This window comes from Eublepharis macularius, chromosome 4, assembly GCF_028583425.1.
Source record: "Eublepharis macularius isolate TG4126 chromosome 4, MPM_Emac_v1.0, whole genome shotgun sequence".
NCBI lineage: Eukaryota > Metazoa > Chordata > Lepidosauria > Squamata > Eublepharidae > Eublepharis > Eublepharis macularius.
The window spans coordinates 100,630,255-100,649,946 of record NC_072793.1 but is presented as its reverse complement, the minus strand read 5'-3'; the positions used below and the strand labels follow the sequence as shown (position 1 = coordinate 100,649,946).

Genomic DNA, 19,692 nt, shown 5'->3' with positions numbered 1-19,692 from the left:
TATGATTGATTTGGAAAGGGTGTATATGCAAGCAAATATCTCCAAAGGGGAAAATACATTTTCACCATAATATGAAACATTGAATTTCTCTTAGTGCTTCACAAATGATTGCCAGCAAACCCTTGTTCCTGCATCCTAAGGTGTGCACTGATGCAAGCAGAGCTGTTTTCAGTGGGATCAGTCTGTTATCTAAACTGACCTATAAGCAGAAAAATGTTACCTTTTCCATCACCCAATCATTAAAAGCAAAGCAAGGCTATCAAGTAACAGGCATTCATACGAGACCCATGTTTAACCGTTATGGATGCTTAGGTGCATTCAGATTTAGTCCCCACTCATGTCCTGCACATGAACTGCCTCTAGAAGCAGATCTTTGAATGCTTCTATCCACTTGTTTTAATGCTACAGTGTTTTAACTGATACTGAATGCTGCTATTTTTATCCCTTGAAGCTATATGAGTTTTGCACATGGTTTCATTGTTGATGTTTTATTCTTTGTAAGCAGTCTTGGGCATTATTTATTTAGTGGGAAAGTATTCTAACCAGAGTTTAGATTCAGTAAATACACAGAAAGGCACCAGTGAGTATCACAGCATTTACACAACAGACAGTAGCCAAGCAAGGGACCTGAAAATTGTGCTAGAAGCAAATGTCATATGCTGAAGAAACTGATGCTGTCCTAATGACCAACTGTCTCCTAAATATTTGGAAACTCTTTCCTGGTAACTTTTAAGTAAACATTGGCTTAAGATAATGCCCAGTGACATTTTGCTTCCTGAATTCTTAACTTACACTGAAGTCCTATATTATTCTATTAAGATAGAGAAATGCCAGAGAGAAATACTCTCCTTTCACTGTGGGTAGAAGAGTAAGCGCTTTGAATTTATAACACAAAGGCTAGCAAAGAAGGTCATTTCATCAGGTGCCTTGGCTCTCCGGCTCCTTTCTATATTCAGATTCTTTTTTCCAAACATGTTTCACCTTCTACCCTTGAGCAAGGATTCTAAAATCTCTATGCATGAGATCATATTGCAGTTTATGAGTGCTAATGAAGAATGCAGTCACTGCAACAGAACCTCAAGAACACACACTTTCCAAGGTTTCTAAAAACTGATGAGGAAAATCTGAAATGTTTGATAAAAACATCAAAATCTAGAATGGAAGAAACATGCTATTTAGAGACACACAGGTCTTAAAGACATTTGCTATGGAACTCCCCTTCACTACCAGGACACTAGACATCCTTTAGAAAGAGCAGTGAATTTCATTTAGAAGTATTAGATAGTAGCTGATGTATTATGTATTGTTTTAGTATTAGATAGTATTAGATAGTAGCTGATGTATTATGTATTGTTTAAAGGTATTATGGTGTGAATGCATGTGCAGGTAAGAGGCTAGCTTACTTTCGCTTCTCTGTAAAAAGAACAAAGTAGAAAACAAACGTAATTCATTTTAGACCCCTACCCCCCCCCTACAATGACTTATGTTCCTATGGCTACATCCACACAGGGACAATTCCCAGCTGTGTGCTCACTATATCTGCAAATGCAGCATTGACAGTAGCAATGAAGCATCCACACTGGGCTATTCTCCAGTCTTCCCTCTGTATCTTTTTGTACCTGCCATTCTATCCACCCACTCCCCACACAGATAATGCTAAAGCAACAGAAATTGTTCAGGTCACATATACCCTGCTTTGCCAGAAACACTGCGGAGGTGGGGTGGAATCGGACCATCAACAGGCCAGCCAATTCCATAACAGATGGTTTTAATTTAAAGAGATCCAGGCCTATCTATATTATACCTACATTAAAACAATACTTATAAATGAAGAAAGACTCACTGGGAGTATAAAAAGATGTGCCCAGCGGAACATCTGACCACTTTTCTGAAACAGCAACTGCTGACAGTGCATCACAAACTGCTGTGGGAAATTAGACTTTTTTTAAAAAACGAGACAAGCCTGAATTGACATGTGAAACTCATTGTGTGACACTCCAGGTCATAGCCAATGGCAGAAGTCCTTGTTATAACCTCAAATGAAGAGAAAGGCAGAAGGCAAAGAACTGCTAAAAGGTCTTATGAGGGAAAGGGTGGGTGTATTGTCGAAGGCTTTCACGGCCGGAGAACGACGGTTGTTGTGGGTTTTCCGGGCTGTATTGCCGTGGTCTTGGCATTGTAGTTCCTGACGTTTCACCAGCAGAGATCTCTCAGTGTCAGTGACACTGAGAGATCTCTGTCTTTTGGTGCTACACCTCTGAAGATGCCAGCCACAGCTGCTGGCGAAACGTCAGGAACTACAATGCCAAGACCACGGCAATACAGCCCGGAAAACCCACAACAACCATCGAAAGGGTGGGTATCTGAACTGAGGCATGCAGTTAGTGAGCTTGGGGAAGAAGTGCAGCCCAAGAAGAAAGAAATGCAACAGCATCCAAACACACCCTTTTGAATACCCTTCAAAATAATCATCCAAATAGCTACTGTATATGGCAGCTTTAGCATTTTAACAAGAATTTTGCATCATCATGTGGACTGTATATCTGGTGGTGGAGAATGCCCTCAAGTCATAGCTGACTTATATAGAGCTGCTTTTAAATCTGATGGAATAGTGATACAACTATTAAAGTAGCTCTAGATAAAAAAGTTTTAGGTGTGTAGCCATGTTGGTCTGCAGCAGAACAGCAGGATTTGAGTCCAGTGGCACCTTAGAGACCAACAAGCTCCTTCATGGGAGCTCTGACTCTCAAAAGCTCATACTCTGAAAATCTTGATGGTCTCTAAGGTGTCACTCGGCTCAAATCCTGTTAGTTAAGAAAGGAACTGAACAAGGAATTAACCCATTTTCCACTGCCTTATCTCTTCCAGACTGTAAGATTATGTGTGCCTCTCTCCCCTACAGAGGATAATGAAGAATTCCATTAGGTCCCTAGAAAGCCAATTTCCACCATCATGTACCAGAATATGTCCAATTGCCACCATCTCCTGACAGAAGCTCTGTGCTTTTAAACAGTTGTACAACATTTAGAAATTCAGCAACTAAAACTTTTCTGGCTATGGACAGAGCAGGAAAATATAAATTAGAAAAAATACATTGTAACTTTGTACAGGATCAAATATCTGCACCAAGAAATAAAATTCCCACAGTATTAAATAACTGTTAAACGTTAAATTTAAAGTGTTAAATAACTGAGAAGCCCGTTGCTCAACTCACCCTTTTCAAATATGAACGTAGTCACAAATGTACATGCTGATATACTCTATCATACAATGCATTATTCTAGTTTGTGCAGTTACTGTATAAAGCATACTGATGACTGGGTAATCTCATTTGCTGCCTATTGGTGAAGGCAGGGAGGAAGGGGGAGGCAAGGCAACAACAACTCAGACCACACACCAGGCTGGAGGAAAACAGGCCACAACTTTATTGAACAGCATGTAAGGAGCATTGGCAATCATATGGATCGGATATCACAAACATCGGCTGACCTGCCTGCCAGCCGATGACCCCTCCCCCCTCAGGCCCCAGCTGAGTGGGGGAACCAAGGAGTGGCAGTAAAGGGGGAGATCATGTGGGTGTACACCCCTGTGTGATTCCCCTGCCACCTGGAAGTGAGTGTGCCCTGGCAGCCCCCGAGCTGGGCGTGCACCTCCATCACTCACCCCAAGATTCCTTATGGGAATCCCCTTTATTGGGAACCTGGGCACGCAGGCCCTGGTTCCCCCCAAAAGAGATCCGATCCAATGACCAACTGCCATGGAAAGTTGTTACAAGAAACAAACAAAACCGAGAAAGAGGGAGCAGAGGGTGGGACTATGCAGCCAGGAGCTGAATGAGGAGGAGCGGGGACGGCTGCTGCATAAATGCAACACTGCCAGACCAGAGGGAAGACTGCCTCCCTGAGGTCTGGCAGTAAGCCCCGCCCCCCCCCCCGGCCACCCTGATTGGGCAGCCGGGGTTTGAAACTATTGGCTGCCGGCTCGCCCCGGGGAAGCCAGGCAAGCCTGCAAGGTGGCCGCCATGTTCTGTCCTGCCTCCCCGCCCGCGGCAGCAACCCAACATCCGGTGAGTCGGGCGTTTGTGTTTCTGGGAAGCTAATAAGCAAGGAATGAAGACAACTGTCCTCTTCTGTTTTTTGTAGTCTCATACCTTACTCAGAGGTATATTGCCTCCAAACATGGGATGTCAAAGCAGTTCAAATTTTGTGCCCCACAGACTTTAACTTTGATGTCACAATAATCAGTGAAAGCCAGATAGCTCTTGAGGAAGTACTTAAGATGCAGGATGTATTCTGATTGCAGGATCTAGGATTTCAAGAAATTGACAAGGCCTGAGGTGGCACAGCAAGGAAGGGAGAGTAGGCAGCTAAGAGATGCAGTGAAACAAAGACAAGCAGATTGGGGAGAACAGCTTTGGAAGATGACAAAGAGGTTATGCACATGGAAGGCTCTCCTCTTTGACCAGTGAAAACCCTGTAAAAGAATCCAATGCAAATATTTTCATATTTTTTTCTGCAAGAAACTTGCTTTTATATAAAATGAAATGAATGCCCTGAACTTCAGAAAACCAGATTTTATGAAAGCTTTAAGCTTCTGCATGCTTACCTATGGAACGTGCTTCAAAGCTATATTCCAAAATCCTCTTAAGGAGTATGGTGGTGGAAAGTGCCACCAAGTTATAGCTGACTTATGGTGGCCCGTGCTGGGATTTTAAGGCAAGAAATTAACAGAGATGATTTACCATTGCCTGCCTCAGCAATCTTACTCTTCCTTGGAGGTCTCCCACCCAATCACTAATCAAGGCTTACCCGGCTTAGCTTCCAAGATCAGACGAGATCAGACTTGCCTGGGCTATACCTTAAGGCCTTAAGGTCAGGGCCTTAAGAAGTATAGCAAACCAGAAAAGACAAAATGCTTGTCCACAAGCATTGGTTGTATTAGTAGTAATGCATTTGTGATATACCACTCCTTTAAAGCTTTAGCCTCCCTTAGTTTTTATTTACTGTTTCTTGAGTTCAGTAAAAGAGAGGAGCTTATCCTGGCTGTTTGGATGCTGTGAGTTCTTAGAGAAATAACATCTGTACTAATAAGGCCACACACAAAACAGTATTCAAGTATGACAAACTTAAAAGGAGGCTCTCCTTGTGACTTACCGTATGAGGATTATCATAGTAGACAGCAATGGAGCACAACTTTGGAGAGATGCTGCAGCTCTCCGTAAACAGCCTCCCACAGTCGCCATAAGGTCCCACCTGGAATTTGTATGCCACAGTGATGTTGCCAATGGGAGGCAAACCAGCACTAACCACCACTTCTGAGAAGATACCCGAATAAACTGCAAAGCCAAAGATTGTCAACAGCAGAAGTATAACCAGTGCCACGAACAGTCCAATGAGCAACCAATCCGTCATGGCTCCTGATGTCTCGAACTCCAGTTTTCAACTAGTGACAAGAGAAAAGGGCAAAGATTAGACAGTGCTGAAGTAAATAGCTTTCTCCTCGATCTATTACCTTCACAGAGAAACATTTTCTTTCACTCTAGCTTTTATGAGCCCATACCGATTTTGGAACATAATTCAAAGGTCCCTTTAGCAAATGAACCTACTATTTTTAAAGAAAAGTTCCACCTCAGCTACTGTTTGTTCAGCTTGTCAAGGAATAAGAACTACGTCCTAATGTACACTGCAATGAGATTAGGTTTGACACACTCTAGCAAAAACAACTGTGGATATGAAAGCTCATGTCCTTGAAAAATATTATTGTTGATTTCACTGCAGTGTTGATAGTTAAGTAAGTGGCATGGCAACAGGGGTGTGGGGATATTGGTCAACCACCACTTACTGCTGCTGTCATGGTAGGGGAAATTCCCACCCACCCCCACTCCTCCCCCATATGTAGATGCAGCCAGGGAAGACAGGCTGACACATCTGTCCCTCTTTCCAGTAAATATATATATTTGGAATCTAGGTTCAAGTGCAACATTTGATCCACTTATTTACCTGAAAATCAGCAGAGTTGATTGTCTAGCAATAGCTCATGATCTCTCACAAGAACCTTTGATCCAGGATTAGCCTCCCTGAAAAAAAAAGAAATTAAGATCTCATTAGTGTCCTATTTTCCTGATTCTGAGTTCAGTAAAATGGCACCTGAGCCAGACAATCTGTATTGTTCTTTATGACCAAGGCACCTGTATCCTTCTGAGTTCAAGCAGAATTACTCACTGCAGAGTTTTCAAATCTACGTTTCATTGGCTAACATGGAGGCAGAGAAGAGGACAATTTGCAGGAGAGCAGCAACAGCAGCCAAGAAAGTTTTATAAACCCTCTCCCAGCCATCCATTTCCTCCTCCAAATGCACACAGACCCCAAGTCATCTTTATATATTTTGTTCCTCAGCCATGCTCTGAAATCGAGCATCAACACAGCTGAAAGAAAATCCACTGTTGACAAAAGATCTCCTCCTGCAAGCACTCTTGGCTGTTATGATTTTCATTGTTCCATGCCCATCACCAGTGATAACAAAATGACAACAATGATTACTCACTCTGTCAGTATAGTGGATGCCCCCACAGTCAGAGATGCACTGGCTCAGAGAAAAGGCTGAAGGGGGTTCCTGCATACTGGGAGATCCTCAAGATAAGCAAGACTATCTTGCCTGAGTGTGTTTAAGACATCTATCTTGCAAGGAAAAAAACCAACCCCAAGAGCTGCACATGTGAGCTGCCAACTTGCTTTCTGAACATGAGCAGTGGGAAACAATGTGAATGTGTCAGGTGGGTAGCCATGAAGGTCTGCAGTAGATGAGCAAGGTTCAAGTCCAGTAGCACCTTAAAGATCAACAGAGTTGCCAGGGTACAAACTTTTGAGACTTAAGCTCCCTTAGCCATCCAGGGCTGGCATTAGCAGGGTGATGCTTGCTTCCCTTTAGACAGGTGCCCGAAAGGGAAGAGAACTCGGCCTGGAGGACATGTTGTTATAAAGCGCGTATGCACTTCCTTATTCTGTTCAGCTAACATAAGATCCTTAAATGGTTTAAAGGACCACAATGGTATTGGAGAACATACACTGTGAGGCATATATCCTCTCAAAGATGAAGACCAACCACAGCTCTTCTGCTCAACAGAGGGGCTGTAACAACTGCCTCTAGAGCCGATTCCATGAAACCAGGCACTGAATCTAAATAAGGAGATCTGTGCAGACACACAGATCTCCAAGATTATTATTTCCTGAATCAGGAACCAGAGACAAAAGAGATGCACATCAAAAATATGTATTTTAAGTGCAGTCATCTCTCTACTGGCATTGCTTTTCGAGCATCTAAACGTGTACCCTGTTGGAAGCAATGCAAAGCAGATAGACACCATCTGCCCCCTGTATACACATCTAATTTATGCTCATGGTTGCTGATCTAGTGTAATACATTCAGAGAAGGTTCCTTCCACACAGATATCTGTGCCTGGAGCAGGATGAGAAAATACTGCAGGAGGAAATATAATAATAACATAATAACATTCGATTTATATACCGCCCTTCAGGATGACTTAACACCCACTCAGAGCGGTTTACAAAGTATGTTACTATTATCCCCACAACAAAACACCCTGTGAGGTAGGTGAGGCTGAGAGAGCTCCAGAGAACTGTGACTAGCCCAAGGTCACCCAGCTGGCTTCAAGTGGAGGAGTGGGGAATCAAACCCGGTTCTCCAGATTAGAGTCCTGCACTCTTAACCACTACACCAAACTGGTAAAAAAGAAAGAAAGAGAGAAAGAAAGAAGGAAACATTTTCTCATTTGTCCTTTTCTCCTTTGCCCTGTCCCACCTCTTCCTCCCATGCTACTTTTTGGCCATCCTCCTGGAATAAATGTGAAAATTTTATATTATATGTAGGAAAAAATGACATAAGGGCTGGATGGGGTGTTACTTCTATAACTGTGCTATTTTTAGCACTGTTTACTTCCTTAAACAGCAAAATGGACACACTGTGGATTCTCTAACCCTACAATGAGGGCAGGATATCAGCCATATGAGTTTCAGTTTAAAATTCAACTGGATGTTGAACACAAATCTGTGACTGTCTGACTAGGAATCAGTTTTCATTCCTCCTGTAATGGGCAGGATGGCAACGCACTTTCTTCTGGAACCACATCAAAGTGAACAGATCTTAACCCTACTTTTTATTTCTGAAACTTAAGTATAGAAAGGGAAAAAAAACAGGGACTCTGGGAATATACCCCCAAACACAATACATACCACACAAACAAGAAAGAAATCTTACTCTAAAGAACTGAGTCGAAACCATTGCTGCATGTGTTGTATGACAAACAGGAAAAGTCAGAAAGTAACAAAGTCAAGTCACTTGCTGTCCATAGCTATTTGAAACTGCAGTTTGCTACCCGATCACATTTGTCCCTCACTGTTCAGAGAGCTGTTTAATATCTTTGAACTGATCCTGTTTATTTTAGCCTGTATTCTACTTCCTGGTTCATGTGAACCAGCTTGGTGAGATCACAGTGCTTGTGCACAGCTCATAAAGCCTGCATGCACTTTTACAACCATTTCTTAAAGAACCAGGGATGCTTTTACCATGATCTTTGATAAATGTCTGCTTTTGCAGCAATTCTGCCTGCAGCTGAAGAGGGGGAACCTAGAGACTCCCAAAGAGCTGAGAAGGAGCTTTGGTTCCTTGTAGAGGTTCTCAACTGTCTACATAAACAATAATGCTCTGTCTGTGACAGCTGTAGAGCTAATTGTCATGACACAAACAGATGATCCCAACTTCAAGGAAAAACTAAACAACCAAAACAGAATGAGCCTGTTGGTCTAATCTACAGCGTGATCAAAACAGCAATGCTAGTTACAAAGCAGGTTATTAGCAGCTGCTCACCAGTTTTCCTAGCCAGCATAACCAAGGATTTTCCATTCAAACATGAGCAGTAATAGTCAATACTCACTGCAGACTTCAAAAGCCCTAAAGTACTGGAGCACAGCAAAGTCTGAAGAATGTTCCTTGAATCCTATTTAATCAGCTGCATTCTCCCTGCATCTCCGCAGGTTTCTAGCTATCACAAGAAACTTTACAGTATTTTATTTGTCTCTCAAGATTTAATCTCTTGTAGCCAAGTAAGGAAACCTAAACCATCCAATGAAATAAAAGTAATGTTTTGAACCCACAAATATCAAAGAAAAAGCTTCAAAACACAATGCAAGAAATCAGAAAGGAACCATTTAAAAGGGGGGGGGGGAAGTAAGGATAAAATGGGGGAAGGGAGAATGATGTCCACCACTCTGATTGCCTCAGAGGAAATACAGCATTTTAAAAAGTACTAAATAAATAATTAAATAAAGAAAAAAATATTAAGTTTTATTAATGGTCCAAACAGTTAGGCTTAGTAATATTGTAAGATTAAGGGTGCAATCCTGCACAAGATTCGAGTAAATATGCATAAGATTGGGTTGCTTTAATGGAAGCTTTAGACTGCCATTGGGGAAATGTAATTTTTTTCGGAGTTATTAGGGTTGCCACCTTTTCCCTAATAGAACTTTTATGCCTTAACAGCTGTGTGACAAGTAGAATTCTGGCAGGGAAAGTTCTGCCTAACATGTAGATGTAATGAAAGTTAAAACCTAAATGTGCTAGATTTCTCCTTGCCACGTAGCTGTTACAAGCACAGACCTCGTTGTCAGAAAAAGCTAGCAAACTGGTAAATTATAGAAACCTACTGTAAGCTGCCAACATTAGACATCTTGCTGGTGCACAATATAAAACTATGTATAAAGGATTATTTGGGGACAGGCTCCATTCAGGAGAAAAAGAAATGGGAACCAAAATGTCTTTTTGTATATGTTAGTTGTTTAGTTCTTCCACAAATATTCCATGGTGAAAGCCAAAATAATTATCTAAAGGTTTTAGGGGGGAAAACAGTCCTACTTCTTGGTTCATTTCCTTGGAACAACTAAAGGCTACTTATAGTAAGACACGTGGCTGATCTTTACCGGATTTCAGTATGTGAATCCTCCCTTCCACAGTTGTTTGAGAAAGTGTCAAATTCCAGAGGGGTAGAGCTCTGTAAGTCTGTTGCAGTCAAAACACAAGCAGCTGAAAGCCTAGCATATTTATTGGGGCATAAGGTTTTGTGAGGTAGAGCCTACCTCATCAGACAATTTCTTAGCATTTAAGGAGCCACAAGGCTCTCTGTTATTTTAGCATAAGTGTTGTTCCCATGGTCTCTAATTCAGTTACCACAGCGTGGGCCACCATTGTAGAACACGGACTGTTTGCTTATATCGAGCACAAATGCGCTGCAACGTTTTTGCAGGTCACCCTCCTCAGATTATTTAAGGGTCAGGCTCCACGTTCAGAAGCTCCCCACAACATAAACCCCAGTGAATCTCCTTTCCACTGGGAACCCACTTTGCTCCAAAGCGATCTACACAAGTCAAGCTTTTCCATTAGGATGTGTTCTGTATTAATGTCTTCTCTTCAGATTCTCCATAGGATCAGCATCCGCTGCCCCGTCGATCTTCCTTAAACCTCCCCAAAGGATCTAGAGAGTGTCAAGTTTGCCCTCCTCCATATAGATTCCCCACCCCCCACGCATGAGGCTTTCCTTAGAATCCTCATACAAGTCTGTCGTGGAATGGTAGCTATCACGACAGGAATCTACTGGCACGAATCCTCCCCCACCAAAAAAAAAAAAAACCCACCGCCGCCTGTCAGATTCCTTTGGGATCTCCAAAGAAATTTTGGCCCTTCACATTCCTCCCGCCCTCCCCCAGGATCCAGTGAGCGGGATCTCCTCGCTCCCGCCCTGCGAGGCGCACTCCGCTTCCCTGTGGACGCCCCCAACTCACCCCCCCGGGCAGTGGGAGCAAAGCGGAGCCGGCTCGACACTCACTGGCAGCTCCCTTCCTCAGTCACACAGGCTGAGGCTGCGCTCGAGGACGCGCCCGGGTTCGGCGGATGGGAGGCGCGTCCCCGCCCCGCCGTCGTCCCCGGGTGCGCCCGGGAACGCGCCATGACGAGCGGAGCCCCGCGGGATGGGGTGGAGTTTGGAGCGGTCGGGTAGAAGCACTGACCCGCGCAGCCGAGGAGACATCGCTCGCTGAGAGGAAGGTGCTTGTGGGAAGGCCACTGCTGGCCCTACCTGGCGCGACCCACACCCGGCGGGAACAGCCGCTGGCGGCGTCTCATGGCCGCCTGTTATTAGATATCGTTGGTGGAGCGGCTTCTGGTTCTTTTGGGTAGCTGCCTCAAGTGACTGACAGGAAGTACGGGTTCTCGCGAGGTTGCCACTGGCCCCCTAACATGGTACTTTCTGGTTTTAAGCATTTGCTGGATAAAAGATTTCCTTCCCACTGCAAGCCTCGTGCAAGGATGCTTAAATGATTTAAAATTATAACAATAGAACTATGCTTATATACTGCTCTTCTAGACAAATCAGTTCTCCACTCAGCGGGCTTACCCAAGGCCACCTGCATAGGTCATGGTAGCAGTGGGATTTGAACCAGCGGAGTGCTGATTGTCAACCCAACCTGAAGGTGTGTGAAGCTGCACTGACCCAGTCATTTTGGAATGGAGTGGCCATTCTTTTATTTTGGCAGAGGTCTTTTGACTGACAAGCAACAATTCAACAAGGTGCTGCTTGACTCATGGTCTACAGTTTGGGCAACCAAAATGTCCTACCAGGCACAGGAATGATGATCATTAAGCTCAAGGTTGGGCCTTGCAGCTGCCATTTCCCCTACAGCACTACTGGAGGGCTTTGGCGGAAGTTTTTAAAATTTTAGTAATTGTTATTGCTGATGTGGACTCGACCTTTGAAAGTGTGTGCATTCCCATCCATATTTATTCATTTAGAAGTGTTGTATGCCACTTCACTAAGGTGGCTTACAAAATAAATATAATAAAACATTAAAAGATATTAACTAAAAACCAGCATTAAAAAGCTCCAGACCAGCATAAAAACATCGATAATAAAAACAGACAGCTTAAAATAGCAGTTTACAAGTTAAAATGTTTTGAAATCAACCCCATTAATTAAAAGCCTTCATGGACAGAAAAGTTTTGAACTGGCACCTAAAAGACAGCAATGTAGGCGTCAGGCAAGCCTAAAGGGGAAAGACATTACACAAGTAAAGTGCCACTATTGTAAAAGCCCTATCTCAGGTTGTCCCCACCTCACGTCTAAAGGCAGAGGCACAGACAGCAGGGTTTGTGAGGCTGATCTTAACTGAATGTGAATGATAAATTTATTGTTTGTGGCCAAAGGCCATTACAATCATACAGATATAACATATAAAACTCTCTAGCATATGTACAAATATTTAAAAATTAAAATGATCTAGGCAGAAAATGTCAGTCAGATAAAACCATTGCTGTCTCTGGACACAACCGTAGCCCGGATTTTCTTGGCTGCTAAGGCAAACAGAGAGACTCTATAAGAGACAAATGCAGCAGTGTCAGACAGGAGAAAAAACAACTTGTCAGAATCTGAAGAAGAGTTTAAACCGATTAAAAACTCTTCTAGGAATTTATTCCTTGGCTCTGCATAAAGTGGGCAGGATAGTAGGTAATGTGATAAATCCTCCACAACTTGAGCACCACAAATACAGTAGCGGAGGGCTTGAGGTGTTTTGGCATAGCGCCCAGCTAGCAATGCTGTGGGCATAGTCTGGAACCGAATTGAGGTAAGGGCTGTTCTGAGGTTGTGAGGAAGGATATTGACCAAATAGGGCACTCTAACATGGTCCTTGAAAATTTTAAACCATGGGGAGAATTTAGAATAGGAGATCGCTTGCCTATCCATTACAGCGTCACAGTGGAACACCCATTCCCGAATGTTAAAGCTAGCAACCGGGACACCCTGGGAGTCGTCACAGATGGAGTAACATCGAAGGATGTTATTATATTTGGCTAGCTGTACAGCCTCATTTTTATGTATAATTTCATAGCATAACCTGTGCAATAGATTGGTATTGTCGTTACGCTCCTTCCTCCAGAATCTAAGCAGGTACACGGGCTCTGACTGAGGGCAGGCCAAGCTCTGCCCGCATAAGAGCTGCAGGAGTACCTTTTGGTAACGCTAAAATTCTCCTTAGGAAATGGTTTTGGATAGATTCCAAAGCTGTAATTAAACAATCTTTCCAGCCCCAGACCATATTTTCAGTGCTGGGTCTATTAGAAAACCTCCAAGCCATTTAGGGCTTTAAAGGCAAGAGCCAGCACTCTGAATTGTGTCCAGACTATGGTGATACAATCCCTGTATCCTGCCTCTGATAATAATAACAACAACAACATTCGATTTATATACTACCTTTCAGGACAACTTAATGCCCACTCAGAGCAGTTTACAAAGTATGTTATTATTATCCCCACAACAATCACCCTGTGAGGTGGGAGGGGCTGAGAGACCTAGAAGCTGTGTATGACCCAAGGTCACCCAGCTGGCTTCAAGCGGAGGAATGGGGAATCAAACCCGGTTCTCCAGATTAGAGTCCCATACTCTTAAACACTACACCAAGCCTGGCTGCTGCATATTGGACAAGCTGAAGTTTATGGACCATTCTCAAAGGCAGCCCAATGTAAAGTGCATTTTAGTAATCTGTTCTGGATGTAGTCACAATGTGGATCACTGTGGACAGATATCTTTTGAAGAATAGCTGTAGCTGGCTGATAAAAGGAACTATGTGTCGTAGAGGAGATCTGGGCCTCCAGCTGTAGGCCAGGATACAGCAGTACCTGAAAGCTATAAACTTGTTACTTCAGGGGGAGTGCAACCCCCTGCAAGACAGTCTGACTCCTCAGTTCTCAAGCATCACACAGGCTTCTCTCTCAGCAATAGTCACAATGGCTCTACAGCAATGCATCCATGACTCCCTTTCCCATACCAGAACCCCAGCTGCCATTCAGATATACCCTTGAGGTACATTTTTTCTATTTAACTATAGGCATGTTTGTACCAGCCATGCTTCAAGTGCCATGACTATCTTAGAAACAGAAACATAGAGCTGGTAGGGACCCAAAGGTCATCTAATCCAGCCTCTTGCACAACACAGGAAATGCACAGCTATCCCATTCCCTCACTTCCCTCAGTGACCTCTGCTCTATGCCCAGAGGAAGGGAAAAAACCTCCAGGATTCCTGGCCAATCTGGCCTGGAGGAAAATTCCTTCCTGATCCCGAAGTGGCAATTGGCATTACCCTGGGCATACAAGAAAGGGCCCCAAGAACCAAGCAGCTGCTCATCCCTTCATGCACTCACTCTCTTGATCTGTGTACATTCATATTAAGTCACAGAATCATCACAGCTGTCAGATGACCATCTAGCCTCTTCTTAAATACCTCCAATGAAGGAGAGCCCACCACCTCCAGTGGAAGCCATCCACTGAGGAATCGCTCTGTCAGGAAGTTCTTCCTAGCATTTAGCTGAAAACTTTTATTTTTAACCTGTTGTTTCTGGTCCAACCCCCTGGGGCAACAGAGAACAACTTTACTCCATCCTCTATGTGACAACTCAAATATTTGTCTCATGTCTCAGACCCCTCCTCCCTAGGCTAAACATATCCAGCTCCTTCAACCTTTCCTCATTAGACTTGGTCTCCAGACCTCTCACCATCTTCATTGCCCTCCTCTGGACGTGTTTGTACCACATTGTATGTGTTGTTTGCACTACATTATATGCCCTGTTTCTCATTTCATCCTATTTCTGGATTATTTAAAAGTAGGACATCCTTTATAGAGTAATAGTATACAAGTATGAACCCCACTGTATACATGTGCTACTGCTCCCCCATATCTTAGACAAATGAGATTGCATCATGCACTGGAAGAAGACCACACTATAAACAAGAAATACTTGTTGTTAGATTAGAGGCCCTTTAAAGTATGAGAAGGGAAATTACCAATAATGGAACATTTATCATAGAAAGGAATCTGACTATTGCAGAACTTCTCAAATATAAGATAGGCCTGACCTCTTGTGGTCAAACCTATTAATAACAAAGTAGGACAACAAAATACAGGCCAACCACAAGTGGCACTGGGACACAAGTTCAGATCCTCAGGTGTCTAACAGTGCAATCCTAACAACACTTTCCTGGGAGTAAAGTAAAGAAGTTCAGAGGTGGTTTTCCATTGCCTGTCTCTGCATAGCGACTGTGTATTTCCTTTGTGGTCTCCCATCCAGGCAGAAACAAGGGCTGATCCTGCGTAGCTTCTGAAGTCTGATGAAATTGGGCTAGCTTGGCTATCCAGGTCATGGCAGACCTCTTTGTTCGGCAGTGTAATTGAGCTGCAAAAAGTGGTGATGGGGGAGGGGAGAAGTTGGATCAAAGCCACATGTAGGGTTGAGAGCTGCAGCTGGCAAAAAAAAAACACCCAGGATCTTTCAGCCCCAGGATCTATTCTAAACATTAAATTATTTTCTGTATAATTTTGACAGAAAAAAACTTTTTGACAAGCAGTGCTCAAACATGGGGATGAAAATAGGTTTATTTTACCAAGCTCCAGAGAACCAAGAGGTCCTGACCAGGCTGCAAGCCAGTACTATAATGTGCTTTTTAAATGCTTATTTCAGAAATATTTTTTCTTTTATGACTCATGGGATTGTATGCATGGCATAGGATTTGTGGAAGGGTGATATGGTTACTAATCTTATGGTGGGGTCTGAAGTTCTCCTGGAATAACTACTGATGAAGCTGGGTACAGGTAACCAGCTCAAGGTTGACTCAGCCTTCCATCCTTCCGAGGTCGGTAAAATGAATACCCAGTTTCCTGGGGGTAAAGTGAAGATGACTGGGGAAGGCAATGGCAAACCACCCTGTAACAAAAAGTCTGCCAAGAAAACGTCATGATGCGACATCCCCCCATGAGTCAGTAATGACTTGGTGCTTGCACAGGGGACTACCTTTACCTTTTTGCAGACTACCCAGTTCAGTTCTCCTGCTGTTATAATTTTTCTTTATTTAAACTATAAACAATAACATAAAAACTATAGACAACAAACATAAAGGATAAAAAACATTCTAAAAAGACACGCTAACAATACATAGACAAGTGAAAAAAGAAGAAGAAACTCTTAAACTAAACTACAGATTGAGTTCCGATTTTCTCCCCCACTAATATAGATCATGTTCAGAATCTCACTTATTCTAAATTAAACATAAAAGCCCTCTTTTTTCTATTGTTTATGGTTCTTAATCCATAAATCCAGATGTCATCAAATCCTTATTATCCATTTCATGTAAAAAGCCTATAAACGGTTTCCATTCAGTCAAAAATGTAACTAATGTCTTTTCCCTAATCAGTTTTGCCATTGACACAAACTCCAATACTTTTATCCACCATTCCTCCACTGTAGGCAATGCTGGAGTTTTCCACTTTTGTGCATAGAGTACTCTTGCCACCGTAATCAAATATAAAAACTTCTTTCCAACTGGCTGTCCTGTAATAGTGCTGCCTGAGTGTATATGGGATGTAGCTGGTATCTTGGTTTGTTGCTGAATATTTTCCATGTGCTGTATCTCTGTTAGGCAGCTCATTGCTGCTGCTAAGAAACTGTTTTAGGTTAATGGGTGCCTTTAAGCAAGGAAAGGGCTGAGAGAAGGATTGCTATAGATCATTGATGGTGTTGGGGACTGGTTTAAACTGGGAGCTATAGGTGACAGCCAGTGTTATTCTGTTATTACATCTTTTGTACCTGTCTTAAAGTGGTTTATTGCTAGGTACTAGTCTGGTTTTATTGATTTGTTTGATCATTCATGTGGGTATTGTAATCCCAAGAATGCCTGTTGTAAACCCTTTAGTTGTAAGCCTAGAGTTGCCAGGTCTGCCCCCCCCCCCGACAAACAGTGGGGACTTATCCATGGGGGGGGGGGGTTCCTTAGCTATTGAAATCATGATGTTGCCAGTGTGTCTTGAAGTAATGTCAAGATGTAATCAGGGATGCTCTGGCATTTTTCAAAAACTCTATGGTTTTACCATAGAGCCTTTGTAAAATGCTAGAGTGAACCCTGTCACTTCTGGTTTAAACCGGAAATGGCACTGGTGCACCAGGCCTTCCCCCACTTCAGTTTCTCCTGCTGGTGCACAAGGACCTGATGGGCATCAAAGGGAATTGCTGGGAGGCCTCCTGCTATAACAAATCAGAGCAAATGCAGTCATAGCATATTACTTCACTGTATTTTTATTGTTTTTTAAATTTTTGATTTACTGGGTTGACTGTTTTAATGACTGATTTTTATCATGTGATTTGTTTTACTTAATTGTTTTATTGTATTGGTTCGTTTTGTTGTATTGTTGTGAGTCACCTAGAACAGATCTAGAGAGGCTACATAAAGATTTCCTAAATAAATCATTGGAGTGGCACAGCACCCAGTAGATACGGGATTGATTGTTCAATATTCTTAAAACAAATTAGTGAAATAAGAAAACAATAAGCTGCAATCTAAATATCTTTTTCTTTGTGTCTGTCTCCCCTGATGAACACCAGGTGTCATGTTCTATAGTTTAGTGAGTAAAACAGATTTATGTTTAGTAATATTGTAATTGTTTTTACCATGTTTTGTTTGTGTTAGCAGTACAACTTATCCCTTGTTAATACTGGCATATGAAGTTAACTATGTCATGAAGGGTTGTAGAAAACATTTGATATTAATAGAAAACCAGTGTTTAAAGCATCGTCTACTTCAGTCCTATGCTCACACATGCTGCTTCCGAGCACTCTCCTACACTTGTGATTTGGTAGGGGAAGTAGGAGAGGATTCAGGAGCCACATTTAATGTACAAACTGTGGTTGCACTATGCATAATCTAGCAGTAAACGTGTCAATCTTGAAATCAAGTACCTTTTCAGATTTTTGGCTTTGTTTTTCCATCAGTAAAATAAATAACTGGAGATGACTGAGGATCCATTATGTCCTTTGTCTGTCTTAGCAATTTTAGTAATGCAGAGATCTATGACAGTGCTTTGTTGATTAGTATACGGTAACATTCTTAAAATGGTTTCTGTGAACAAGGACAGGTTTGCAAATCCAGATCAGTCCCTAGAGAAGAATTTAAAAACTGATCTGAGAAAATATGAGCAGTTCACCACAAGATGTCATCAGATCTCACTTCCTTTTATACAATCCAAAGAACCATTTAGGGCAGGGAATGAGGCGGGACAGATGGTTTGCTAACTAGCAGCTTCTGCTGATTTTTGTGAATGGAGGGTGTCTCCAAATGACATCAGGGACTGTTGTTCACTCCACCTCCATGTCCGAGTCTTTTTGTAATGTTCAGGTGTTTTTTGTGCCAGGCACTTATGCAGGAGAGCCTGCTAAGTTTGAGATAGAACTGTAGTGTGAGAGGTAGAGCATCATTCAAGTTTTGGAATTCCTTCCGTCTGTGAACCAGAAAAGCATAGGCAGGTGAGTACAATAGTATTTTTTAAACTGGATGCTTTTTTGCAAATAAAGTTGCAATGTTTAAATTCTGTTCTCATTTACTGTAATATGATTCAAAAATAGTTCTACCAGAACTGATGGCTCAGATTCATACAGAAATGTACAAATAGTCTGTTTTTGTGTCTTGTATTTGTATATAATACATATTATTACTGCATTTGTGACTAAAAAGTAAGTAACTCTTCCATTTCATAGCAAGTTATTTCTCGTGGAGCAAATATTCTGAACAAGCTGGAGATTCGGAAAATAACATGCCCCATTACAGAATATTAGAATCCTTAGTTTCAGTAAACTTTGGCTTATCATTGTAGTTGCAGTCCTGTGTATGTTTCCAAGTAAATGAACATCAGAGTAGACTATTAAATGTATCAAATTAGCATCAGTCTGTCATACTGTAGTTCTCAGAATATTAAAACTCAGTTATCTTTTAGCAGAGTTATATCTAATTCAAAGCAAGAAAACTAGATTTCTGTTTTTCAAATGGATGTAATGGCTTCATATGCTGAAATATTGGATATAAATTTGTGTCTTATACAAGGTACTACTAGGCTCAGAAAGAAATTAAATACTATATCCATTACATAGATGCATCTGAAATATGTGTAATATTATTTTATGTTTGTGCCTTACTGGAAATTTAGATAGATGCTTTAAGTTCTCTGTAAGGCAACACTCAAGAAGACCCTGCTCCCCACATCTGTTCCTTTCTGTTGTGATGTAGTATAATGTCTCTGAGGGTGAACTTCAAGCCAAGTGGTCCTCAGACCCCAATCTGAAATATGAGAATAATAATACTGACCTGTTTTACAGGGACAATTGTAATAATACAATGTATGAGAAAGGCTTTGAACACTGCTAAGTATTTACTATTATTATTGTGTTATAATCCCCAGAACCCTGGGACATTTCAGCTCCCAAGAAATAATCTGGAAAGCTAGAAGATCTCCTCAATTTATACTCTTTCCCTAAATGCACTGTTTAGCAAAGTAAAGATGGAGAAGTCTCCAAGTGTATGCAGGTTCTTTTCAGAGCAGTAAGCCTTGGGAAAGCTGGCAAAGTGCACAGGCTAGAAAATAGCTGTATCTGTGGGATACCAGTTTCAAACCCAGATAGAATCCATGTGGCTAGTATGCTCGTCCACATAGTTGCAGGGCTGAACACTCTAAAGAGTGAAGGGGAGTCTTGCACATCCAAGTGTGGCTCCCCAGTATATGTACCTGAGTGTTTGGAAGCACAGAGGTTCCTGCTGTC

General features: G+C 42.2%; 2 protein-coding genes across 2 annotated transcripts in view; one reads left to right on the top strand and one right to left on the bottom strand.

Annotated features, from left to right (window-relative positions):
- TEX264 (testis expressed 264, ER-phagy receptor) overlaps window positions 1-10,909 on the bottom strand; it is a 255,228-nt gene extending 244,319 nt beyond the window's left edge. The window contains exons 1-3 of the mRNA XM_054977450.1: window positions 10,851-10,909; window positions 6,000-6,076; window positions 5,154-5,442 (exon numbers count right to left, since the gene is read on the bottom strand). Of these exons, the coding sequence (XP_054833425.1) occupies window positions 5,154-5,411 (258 nt within the window). The 5' untranslated portion in view covers window positions 5,412-5,442; window positions 6,000-6,076; window positions 10,851-10,909. The remainder of the gene's footprint in view (window positions 1-5,153; window positions 5,443-5,999; window positions 6,077-10,850) is intronic.
- Window positions 10,910-18,285: 7,376 nt separating this feature from the next.
- Window positions 18,286-19,692, top strand: part of LOC129329276 (semaphorin-3D-like) — a 91,432-nt gene continuing 90,025 nt past the window's right edge. Inside the window, exon 1 of the mRNA XM_054978767.1 lies at window positions 18,286-18,405. The gene's annotated coding sequence lies outside the window, so the exon portion shown is untranslated. The remainder of the gene's footprint in view (window positions 18,406-19,692) is intronic.